Consider the following 11,633-nt stretch of genomic DNA (forward strand, 5'->3'; position numbering starts at 1 on the left):
GTTTTGCATTTTAAAATTCAGATATAGATCAGTTAAGCGTCCGACTCTTGATTTCAGCTCAGGTCATGATCTCATGGTTTGTGAGTTCGAGCCCCGTGTTGGGCTCTGCGCTGACAGTGTGGAGCCTGCTTGGGATTCTTTCTCTCTGTCTCTCTGCCCCTCCCCTGTTCACTCTCTCTCAAAATAAGGAAACTTAAGTAAACATAATGAATAAAGTAAATATAAGTAAATAAGGAAAATAAGGAAACTTAAAAAAAAACTTTAAAAAAACATAAAAATAGGGGTGTCTGGGTGGCTCAGTTGGTTAAGCGACCAATTTCAGTTCAGGTCGTGATGTCGCAGTTCATGGGTTCAAGCCCCACGTCGGGCTCCGTGCTGACAGCTCGGAGCTTGGGGCCTGCTTCGGATTCTGTGTCTCCCTCTCTCTCTGCCCCTCCCCTGCTCATGTTCTGTCTCTCAGCAATAAATAAATGTTAAAAAAAAAAAAGAAAATTAAAAAAATAATAAAGTGTACAGTTCAGGAAGTGCCTGGCTGGCTCTGTCAGTGGAGGGTGTGACCCTTGACCTCAGGGTTGTGGGTTCAAGCCCCACGTCGGGCTCTCTGCAGGCGGCACAGAGCCTGCTTTGGATCCTCTGTCTCTCTCTTTCTGCCTCTCCCCTGCTCATGCTTTCAAAAATAAATAAATATTTTTAAAAATCATAAAAATAAAAAAATAGAAATAAATAAAATGTTTTTTTTTTAAACTGTATAGCTCAGGGGCTTTTTATACTCACAAGCTGGTGTGTGATACCATCACCACTAAGGCATTTCCATCCCCCTCCCCCTCCCCCTCCCTCCCCGCCCCTGGAGAATCACGACTCCGCTCCCCCAGCCCCTGTAACCCACTCATCTACTTCCTGCCTCCGTGGATTTGCCCTCTGCACAAGTCATACAAATGAAATCACACAACCTGTGGCCTCTGGTGTCTGGCTTCCTTCACCCAGCGTCCCGTTTCTGAGACTGGTCCACACTGCAGCCGGTGTCAGGACCTCCTCCCGGTTTATGGCTGAATAAGACGCCTTAGCATGCATTCCTCGGTTGCTGGACATTTGCATGTGTCTCCACCTTCTAGCTGTTGTAATGTTGCTGCCGACATTTGTGCACAGTGTGTGTGTGTGTGTGTGTGTGTGTGTGTGTGTACGAACGTATGTTTTCAGTTCCCTCGGGCAGACCCCTGGGAGTAGAATGACTGGGTCATCCGTTAACTGTGTTCAGCCTCTCCAGGACCTGCCAGAGTGGTTCCCACACGCTGTGTGACATTCCCACCAGCAGGGGGGAGGCTCCACCTTGACACATCACCCTATGGAGTGTTGTAAGTCAGGGGGACCGGACAGGCTGGCTGCGGGGTAATAATGATAGAACTCGCTAAGTGTCTGTAAGCGGAGCATTTATTTCACACCGCAGAGACGGGACAGGTCCTCCCAGGGCTCTGGCTCCAGCCCCAGGGCCTCACTTCCAGCGGCCTCCAACGCGGCCCTTCCCTGCCCCCTTCCGGCTGTAGGAGAAGAGAGAGGGGGAGTCAGGCAGGACGGGCTCCCCCAGCGTCTGAGCTGGGCCCTGCCCCCAATTCAGGAAGTCCCCGCCCCCCCCCCCCCCCCCCCAAAAAAAAGTCCGGCTCTCCCTGCCCAGAGGAAGGGGCAGGCAAATGCGTTCTCCCGTCGCGGACTGGGGCGGTGGGCTTGATGGCCTAAGGCCGGCTCCCCCCGACCTGAGGGAAGTGATGTCCGTGGGTGCGCTCAGGGTGTCCCTGCGGAAGCTGATAAATGTTTAGCAGGACGGGCTGGGGGAAGGGAGGGACGGGTGAGTGAGCGTGGGTAGCACGCAAGATGGGTCAAGGCTGGCGGGAAGGACGCAGCCGGTGGGAGGCATGGAGAGAGGAACCGAGAGCCGGAGAAAAGGAGGCTAGGGACGCGGAAATAGTCACGGCCGTTACAGCGGTTACGGGCACTCGGGGCGGGCCACCCTGGGCACCGCAGGTTTTGACCGGCTTCCGTGGCCTCCCCCCATCACGGGCCGGGAGCACCGACCCCTGCCCCTGCGACAGCCCGGTGCGCTCCAGCCATCGTCCACCCTCCCTGGGGGCAAGATCGCCTGCCCCACTTGACAACCCGGAGAAGCACACACAGAGAGAAAGGGACAGATGCCAAGAGGGGGTCGAGGGATTGGAGGGGAGCCACAGGGAAGGAAAGAGGAACCCCAGGGTTGGACAGGGGCGTGGGGCTCAGCGGCCCAGGCACACTTACAACTTCTGGGCGTGGCTGATGCGGTTGTACAGCACATTGATCTGCAAGGGGAGAGAAGGGGATGATGGGGCGGGGGCACGCCCGCCCACACGCCCGCCCACCCCTGCTCCGCGCCAGACACGCACGCACTCCCCTGCCTTGCATGGGACGGGCACCCATGCACGCATGCACGCCCCTGCCCTGCACCAAACACGCCCTCTCGCCCCTGCCCTGCGCCAGACACGCACGCATGCACGCACGCAGGCCCCTGCCCTACGAGGGACACGCCAGATACGCATGTACGCCTGCCTACCCCTGCCCTGCACCAGACACGCCCACCCGCCACTGCCCTGCGCCGGACACACACGCACACAGACCCCTGCCCTGCGTGGGACACGCACGCACGCATGCCCACCCCTGCCCTGCGCTGCCCTCCGTGGGACACGGGTCTCACCTCATACTTCTGCTGCTTCAGCTTCGCCATAAGGTCAAACTTCTCGGACTCCAGCTGGTGGATCCAGTCCGACAGCTCCTGGGCCTTCTCCCTGGCAGGGGCAGAAGGGCTGTCACGCACCGGGCCAGCCCACAGCCCAGAGAGAACGGTCCAAAGCCACACGGCCAGTCTCCTCTGAGTTGGGCGTTATTGGTACCATTTTGTTAAGAGGTGTGGCCAAAATATTCAAAGTGAACAGAAGAAAGGGGTTTTTAAGTCTCTGCCCCCTGTCTCCACATCCAAAAGTCATTTCCGTAAGGGAGAATAATGTCATGGTCAGGAACTCGGGCTCTGGAGTCAGGAAGCCCCGGTTCAAATCCCCTCTCTGCTATCTTCTGGCAAGAGTGATTCCCTAGGATCCTATTTCCCTCTCCATAAAATGTACACAAAAATCTGTGGCTGCCTGCTCTGTATCTCTTCTCCCTTTCTTCCTTAGACACAACCTTTGGCAACAGGTCCAGTTAAAAAGCTACTCTCCCAAATCTCCCTGTGCGTGAGAGGGTGGGGGTGACCAGTGGGGTGAAGGCAGTCATTAGGCATGGCTTCTGAGCAAGCCTTTTGTGGCTCCTTCCTTGCGACTTCTTCCTGCTGCTTGGATGTGTTGGCTGGAGCTCCAGCAGCCACATTGGACTATGAGGTGATTTTGAGAATGGAAATATGGGGCTAAATGTGGCAGAGCAGAAAAACAGGAGTCTGGGTCTCCAGTGATTTTGTAGAGGTCCCATACCAGCTATGGACTACCCTAGTGTCAGATTGCTTCTCTGTGACAAAATCAGCCTCTGTATTTTAGGCTGCTATGGACAGATCTCTTTACTAGAGGCCAAACTTATCCCTTTTTTTTTTTTAAGTTTATTTATTTTTGAGACAGAGAGAGACAGAGCATGAACGGGGGAGGGGCAGAGAGAGAGGGAGACACAGAATCGGAAGCAGGCTCCAGGCTCTGAGCCATCAGCCCAGAGCCCGACGCGGGGCTCGAACTCACGGACCGCGAGATCGTGACCTGAGCCGAAGTCGGCCACTTAACCGACTGAGCCACCCAGGCGCCCCCCATCACCCCATTTTATACCACAGCGAGCCCAGGGTTCAAATCCCAGCTCTCATGCTTGCACGCTGTGCAGCCCTGGAAAGCTTACTTAACCTCTCTGTGCCTCAGGTCCCTCATCTTTAACGTGAGGATAATGATAGGATCTACCTCACAGGGCCATGAGCCCTGCAGCCATCCCCTTCACTATCGTCGCCTCACCGACCTTTCCAGGCGGACCAGGTAGGCTGTGTCCTCCTATCCTCATTTTTACCAGTAAGGAAAGTGAGGCTCAGAGAAATTACCTCACGTGCCTAAGATCACTCAGCAGTGAGCGGTGGAGCAGGCACTGAGCGCTGCCGTCGGAGGCTGAGTTCCAGACCCTATCACTGTGCAGCCTCGGGGGTAGTGGGGGTTCCTGGCTACATGAGCCACGTCCCAGGCCAGAGTACGTCAAAGCACAAATGACGCCCCCGGAGGAAAAGTCCTCCGCAGCCTTCCCACTGACGGCTTATCATGAGGTGTGGGCTGTCGTGAACGGGAGGTGAAGGGGGAGGTAGAGTCTGGTGGGGCAGAGACGTGGCTGGAAAGTTCTCACCGGCACATCTGGCTTCGATTCAGAGAAAAGACGGGGCCTTCCTAAGTTTCCACAGGACATCAATGAGTCAACATAATCTCCTAAATTTGGGGGAGTTATCTCGTCTGGCCTTATTACCTCCCAGGCTCCACAAGTCACGGTACCCACAAAAAGTGGGTCCTATACCAGTGACATGTATCACAGGGAAGACAGCAAGGGGCCCAGAGAGGGGGAGACCCTTGCCCGAAAGTCACACAGCATGAGGGCTCAGACCCGGGCTTCTGCCCTCCCAGAGCTGGTCCCCTTATCTCCCTGTCTTACAACAAGCCCGTCCCACGCTGAGGCCCCCAGGACACCTACCGGAGTTGGTCTTCTCCCATGTGGTCGATGTTCAGAGGCTTTTTACGCTCAGACAGGATGCGTAGTTTCATCTCCCGGCCTGTCTGGCGCTTACCACGCTTTTGTTCTGCCTGAGGGGACAGAAGGGGAGGTGCTCAACTGTGGGACTGATCAGAACACAGGGCGCTGAGCTCCTCGCCACCTGTCCCTACACCCAGGAATCCGGGCCCCTGGCCCCTCTTCCCTCAGACCCAGGAGTCCCGGCCCCTAGCCCCTCCTCCCTCAGACCCAGAAGTCCAGACCTCCACCCCCCTCCTCCCTCAGACCCAGGAGTCCAGGCCCCCAGCCCCTCCTCCCTCAGACCCTGGAGTCCAGACCCCAGCCCCCTCCTCCCTCAGACCCAGGAGTCCAGACCCCACAGCCCCTCCTCCCTCAGACCCAGGAGTCCTGACCCCCAGCCCCTCCTCCCTCAGACCCAGGAGTCCCGGCCCCCAGCCCCTCCTCTTTCAGACCCAGGACCCAGATCCCCAGCCCCTCCTCCCTCAGACCAGGCCTCAGGCCCCCAGCCCCTCCTCCCTCAGACCCAAAAATCTGGGCCCCTAGCCTCCTCCTCCTCCCTCAGACCTCCCCTATCAGGAACCAGAAGTCTAGGCCCCCAGCCCCTCCTCCCTGGGAATGTAGACCTTAGGTCCCAGGGGACTGAACTCACCTTGACCAGGTAACCCCCAAAATGGGCTCCCATGTTGGATAGAACCTTCTTCTTTTTGGCATCATCCTCAGCCCGCTTCTTGGCTTCTTCTTCCTCCTTCCGCATTTTCTCCTCCTAAGGGAAGAAAGGGGTTAACCCCAAGGCCACCCTCTGGGGGGAGGGGTCTGAGATTCCGGTGGGGGAGGGGGGGCTCAGGTGTGAGTCGATGGAAGCAGCAATCAACCAGACCCAAGGCATGGGACAAAGTCAAGGTCAGGAAAGGCAAAAATGCAGGCATTCTGCTCCTGGCCCTTCCAGGCCTGGCTCTGTGACCACCTGCGGCTCTGTGATCACCTGCGAGTCCCTTTCCTCTCTGGTCCTTAATATCCCTCAAGCAAGAATTAAAATGCAAGGGATGTGCCTGCTTGTTTTCTACATTCCTGTAGCCTGAAGGCCGATGGTGAGGTTGCTGTGTGGCCTCAGTGCAGATACTCACCCTCTCTGGGCCTTCATCTCCCTTATTCTCAGGAGACAAGAATGTCTCAGAGGATGAAGGAGGGTAACTGGTGACGGGGTGGGGGGCTTGGGGCACCAGAAGGGGCTGAATGGCCTCGAGCCTGAGGAAGGGGTTCTGCAACGTCTAGTGACGGCATCCCCACGTTTCAAAGTCTGCACCGCATGCCCCAGAAACGGTGGCTTGCAGACCAACCCCTCTGCCCCCTGGAAGTGCTGGTGAGGTGGGCACGATGGGTTTTTGCAGGCCCCACCTGAATCAGTTTCCTCCTGCTGCTGTAATTGGCAAACTGAGGGGCTTAAACCAGCAAAAGCTTATCACCTTACAGCTCTGCGGGTCAGAAGTCTGAAATGGGTCTTATGGGCTAAAACCAAGGAGTGAAGAGGGCCGGTTCCTGCTGGGGGCTCCCGGGGAGAATCCACTCCCTTGCCCTTGCTTCTAGGCACCGCATGCAACCCTTGGCTCCTGGCCCCTTCCTCCCTCTGCAAAGCTAGCAGGACACTATCTTCAAGTATCTCTGACTCTGACCCTACAGTGTCCCTGTTGTAAGGACCTTTGTGATAACACGAGGCCGATCTGGATAATGCAGAATCATCTCCCACCTCAACGTCCTTAACTCGATCGCACCTGCAAAGTCCCTTTTGCCATGCCAGGTACCATATTCACAGACTCTGGGAATTGGGACATGAACATCTTGGGGAGACCAGTATCTTGCCGACCATGTCAGTCTACTACCAATCTTTGAAAGTGGTTCAGGCGGGCCACTCCTTGATTCCAAGTCAGGTCGTGCCTCCAAGGCCCTACACCAACGGGAATATTCTAACCAGTGGCCTACAACTAGCCAGCAATTTGCTCCAAGATGGACAGGTGACCAGTCTGAATGCACCCCAGGATCATGCAGAAGACAGACAAAAGAGTTTGAGCCCAAGTAGCTGGTGGTCATTTGTCACCCCTGCCTGAGAACGGGGTGTCCAGCAGGGTGACCAACAACTCCGTTCGCCTCGGTCTGATGGGACACAGGATTTTCAGGGCGCCGACCAGGAGAGTCCCAGGCAAACCCAGGATGAGCTCACCACCCGCAATGTCCATAGAAAGGTGAGCCCGGGGGATGGGAAGAGAAGAGCTGGGAGATTTTGCTTAGGTTCCTTGATCCAGCCATACCTGAAGCAAGTCACACTCTACACTTGTTTAGTTATGTGAGCCAATAAAATTCTCTTTCTGCTGAACCCAGTTTGGGCTGGGGTTTCTGCCCCTTCCAACCGACAGATCCTTGAATAACACAGCACAAGGGCTCTCTCAGGACCGCAGACAATATCATGACTGGGAAATGGAGCAACCAGCTGAAGAAGTACATTTGGTCTCCCAGGGGAGGGGAGGCACCCACCGCCAGCTTAGCCTGACGCTCGCGCTCCTTCTCGGTTCTGAAGCGCTGTTGTTCAGCTCTCTCCGCCCGGCGCCGCTCCTGGAGGAGAGAGAAAAATGAGGGGGTGTAGGAACCCCCCCCCCCCCCCCCAAAGGAGGTCAAGAGCAGAGATGAGCTAGTTTGCGTGCGACCACCGACTTAGGCGAGCGCCCAAAGATTCGGCCTCGGGCCTGCCCTGGACCCCAAGGAAGGCCCCGGGGGAGGGAGGCGTTCGCCGCACCCCGGTCGCCCCACTCACAATGCGCTCCTTCAGCGCTATGAGCTCCTCTTCCTCCTTCTTCCGCTGCTCAAAATGCACGTCAATGAGCGTCTGCAGCTCCAGCAGATCCTTCTCCATGCGCTTCCGGTGGATGTCCTACAGCACGGAGGGTGCGGGCCCCCGTCATTCCCGGGCAGGGCAGGGGAGGAGGCACCCGCCTGCGGGCACCTTTGAGCGACGTCGGGGGCGGGGCCCCCTGCCGGCCGGGACGGGCTTGGACAGTCTAGAGAACCAGGGGCGCTTTCGCGATGTTTCCAGCAGGTGGCACTAGAGGCCCACTCGGTTCATTAGGCGGCCTCCCAAAGGGAGCGGGACCCAGCGCCTCTTCCTAATTTGCACAAAAGCGCCCTGGGGACCGGATGTCCAGGTACTTACATCGAAGTCCACACGTTCCCCTTCTGGGATCTTCGGGGGAATCAGAGGAGGGACCACAGGCCTGTCGGGCGGAAAGGGGAGAAAACTGGGGCTCCCGGGCTGCGCCGACCAGCAGGTGGCAGCCACGCGCGGTTCGGAGCACCAGGCAGGTGGCTGGCTCGTCCGAATCCAGATTCCGCGGGCTTGCCAGTGAAATTTCCAAAACTTGCCTCCAGCAAACGCATGTAAAATAGTTCACTAATAATGTTTCCTACCGATTACATGTTCAAATAATGAAATTTCAGATATAATGGGTTGAATTAAAAAAATGCTGTTAAGATGAATTTTACCCGTTTTGTGCTACTTTTTAAAACGTGGCTTGTAAAAAATATATAGTTACAGACGCGGCTTGCGTTGTATTCGTACAGGGCGGTGCATTGGGGGCGGAGCGTGGTCAGCCCTTCATCTGGCTTTAATCGGAATTCTCTCCCCTGTTTTATTTTATTTTTTTTTATGTTTTTATTTATTTTTGAGACAGAGAGACAGAGCATGAGCAGGGGAGGGGCAGAGAGGGAGGGGGACACAGAATCCGAAGCAGGCTCCAGGCTGCCAGCACAGAGCCCGACGCGGGGCTCGAACTCACCGAGTGTTCTATCGTGACCTGAGCTGAAGTCGGGCGCTTAACCGATTGAGCCACCCAGTCGCCCCTCTCCTCTGGTTTTTAAGACAGCACGTTCACCTGATTTCTTCCCGCTCCTCTGAAGGGAGCTCTTCTGAGAGCTTTGCCCTTTTATTCATCCATAGGACACTCTCATGACCCGTGTCCCTCACTCCCGTGGCTTTGATTATCATTCATTATGGGGGATTCACTGACTCCTTCTCCAGCCTGGACTCACTTCTAAGTCCCAGACTCAGGTTAACAGGAGCCTCTTGAACATTTCCCGCTTTCTCACATGTCACGCCCTTGCTGAACTCATCGACTTCCCCAAGACCGAGTGGGGTTCCCAGCCCAGACCCCAGACCGTGGTCCTTTCCTCCTCCTTCCCTTCTCCCCAATGGAAAGTCCTGACCCCTTTGCCTGGCAATCTCCCCAGTCTGTTCCTTCCTTTCCACCCCTTGCCCCCTGCCCCAGCTCAGGCCTCAGTCCCTCTCACCAGAACCTTCCTGCCAGCCTCCTCCTGGCCTCCCAGTCTCCAGCTGTCCACCTTCGGTTCCTCGTCTTTCATGACTTTAGAGGGGCATTTCTAACACCCAGATCTCATCCTTAAGACAAAGTCCGAGCAACTCAGCATTCAAAGCCCTTCTCCATCCGGCCCCAGTCAACTCCTCCAGTAACTTCTCTCCTCCGTCACAGACACATTTCATGGTTCCCTGGCTATGCCATGTGCCTTTGTACCCCTGGGCCTTTCATATGCTGTTCCCTCTGCCTGCAATGCCCTTCCCCTGAGGCCTTCCCTCCTCCTGAAGCACACCTATGATCTCTTGCTCCCCCTTACTCTCTCACTCAGGTCTGTCTCCTCTGCTCAAAACCCTTCCAGGACTCCCCAGGGCCCCCGGCCTTCAGGGCCCAGCCCCTTCTTGCCCTCCACACTCCAGCCACAATGGAATTGGTGTCACTGGCCAAACCAACCCAGAGGACTCTGCATCTAAGTTATTTCTTATGCTTGCGTTGCTGCCTCCTTGCGTCTCCAAGCTTGGGCCCCGATGTCACTTCCTCCAGGACCCTCTGCCCCCATGAGCTTTCATGGCCTCCACAGATCTGCCTAGTTTGGAACCTCATCATCAGAATGAGCTGTGTCTGTGTCGGTTCCCTGAAAGCCTGGCCTAGATCCAGCCGCCACACCCTGCAGGCTTTCTCACCTACAATACCCCTCCAGCCTCATTCAGCTAGTGAACTCTTCATCCCTCAGGACTGAGGCGTCAACTCCCCTGGGAAGCCTTCCCTGACTACCCAGGGCAAACATAGGGCCCTCTTCTGTGCTACCATCACTGTCACGGGGTCTGTTTCCCCAACAGAGCAGACAGGGTCTGACTTGCCCAACACCACGGGAAGGTCTCTGGAACATGTGCTGAAAGAAGGAAGCCCTGTCCTTTCCCATTTCAATTGCCCCAGCTCCTTTCCTGCTTCCCCTCCCCCACCCTATCTCTGGTGGGGCACACATTAAGGAGGATAAGATTGGGACCCCCCCCCCCACACCTCCACCCTCCTAGGATCTCACCTTGGTTTGGGCCGCTCCTCTTCTAATGGGAAAACACAAAGAGATAATTAACAAGAGTTCATAGGGGCGGGCCTGACACGCCCAGAGAGGGAACACCCCCGTCCAAGCTATGGCCCCCAGGAGCAGCTCTAGGGGAGAGGCATGAGTGGGGGGCAAGAGGGGGGAAGGAAATCAGGGTGGCCGTAAAGGAGGAAGAGGGTCACACGCATCAGATATACATTCAGAACTGGTGTGGGGATCCCCCCCCACAGGGGTCCAAACCCCCAGATCTTCCTCCTATCACCTGCCCAGAGCTCAGCTCCCTCCCCCGCACCCCCCTCCCCCGCATTAAGACCTAGCACTGCAGGGTGTCCCCAGCCCTCCCCCTTGGGGACACAGGAATCCTGGGCTCCCAGTAGTAGCCCCTTCTGCAACTCGGGCCCCAACCTTTGAATGTATATGGAGGAAAAAAATAACGGGGTGGGGGCGAAGATGGGCGGGAGGGGGAGGGTGCCTGTCCGCAAACATCCAACCCTTCTACAAGTATTCCTCCAGGTTGGGGAAGAAGGCTTGGGTGTCGGTCCCTTTAAGAAGGAAGGGAAAGGGTTAAAGCCTCAGCGAGGCCATTTCCCTTCGTGGACACCAGAGGGCGCGCGAGCTCTCCGGGGCTTAAAGGACCGGGCCTGGGCGGGTTACAGGGGGGCGCAGGGGTTCCTCGCGGGGGTCAGGGCCCGAGGATATCGGTCTCCGCAAGCGAAGCAGCCGCGGTTACCTCGCTCTGCCACCGGCTCCGGCTCCTCGGCGGCTGGGGAGGAGGCAGGGGGGAGGGGGAGAGGGGAGAAGCGAGGATGGGGGAGCGAGGGGGAGCGGCCACGCCGGGGAGTGGGGGGCAGAGAGGAAAGAGAGGGGAGAGGCTGTTAAAGGACCTGAAGCCAGGGCGGTCGGGAGCCCCGTCCCCGCCGGCCTCTGCCCTGCCCAGCGCCCCCTCCCCACCCGGCCCCGCGGGGCAGCCCTCGAGGCTGCAGCCCCGCGGAGTCCAGGCCTCACCTTCCTCCTCCTCCTCCTCCGCAGCCTCCTCTGCAGGTAGGGGTGGGGGCAGAGAAAGCAGGGTTAGGAGCCCTCGGGGCCCGCGCAAGGCGCCGGAACCCCGGAGGGTGGGCGTGGGGGCAGTGGGCGACCCCGCCTGTCGCCTGCGTGTCCCCAGGCCACCAAGGCCGGCCCACTCCCCACTCACCTTCGGGCTGCTCCCTGAAGGCAGGGGTGGGAGGAAAGAGCGAGAGGGACGGTTAGAAGTCTTGCAGGTGGGAGAATGTTCCCACATCTCCACGCCCCCAGCCCTCCCGCCTGCCACTCACTCCTCATATTCCTGCTCCTCGGTGTCAGACATCCTGTGTGACCTGAGGACCAGAAAACGCGGCAGTGAGCTGGGGTCCTGATGGAGGAGGGGCTGGGGGCCTGGACTCCTGGTCTGAGGGAGGAGGGGCTGGGGTTCAGGACTCCTGGGT

At 57.5% G+C, this 11,633-nt stretch overlaps 1 protein-coding gene across 1 annotated transcript; it reads right to left on the reverse strand.

Annotated features, from left to right (window-relative positions):
- Positions 1-1,411: 1,411 nt before the first annotated feature.
- Positions 1,412-11,414, reverse strand: LOC125917541 (troponin T, slow skeletal muscle; the record flags this gene model as incomplete). Its single annotated transcript, XM_049623718.1, has 12 exons — positions 1,412-1,535; positions 2,284-2,324; positions 2,717-2,807; positions 4,714-4,823; positions 5,402-5,515; positions 7,279-7,356; positions 7,556-7,672; positions 7,952-8,012; positions 10,150-10,171; positions 10,901-10,933; positions 11,176-11,205; positions 11,363-11,414. Coding segments are annotated over 12 exons (795 nt in total), but the record flags the coding sequence as incomplete, so codon positions are not given.
- Positions 11,415-11,633: the final 219 nt, after the last annotated feature.

The sequence above is a fragment of the Panthera uncia genome, unplaced genomic scaffold, assembly GCF_023721935.1.
Source record: "Panthera uncia isolate 11264 unplaced genomic scaffold, Puncia_PCG_1.0 HiC_scaffold_1975, whole genome shotgun sequence".
NCBI lineage: Eukaryota > Metazoa > Chordata > Mammalia > Carnivora > Felidae > Panthera > Panthera uncia.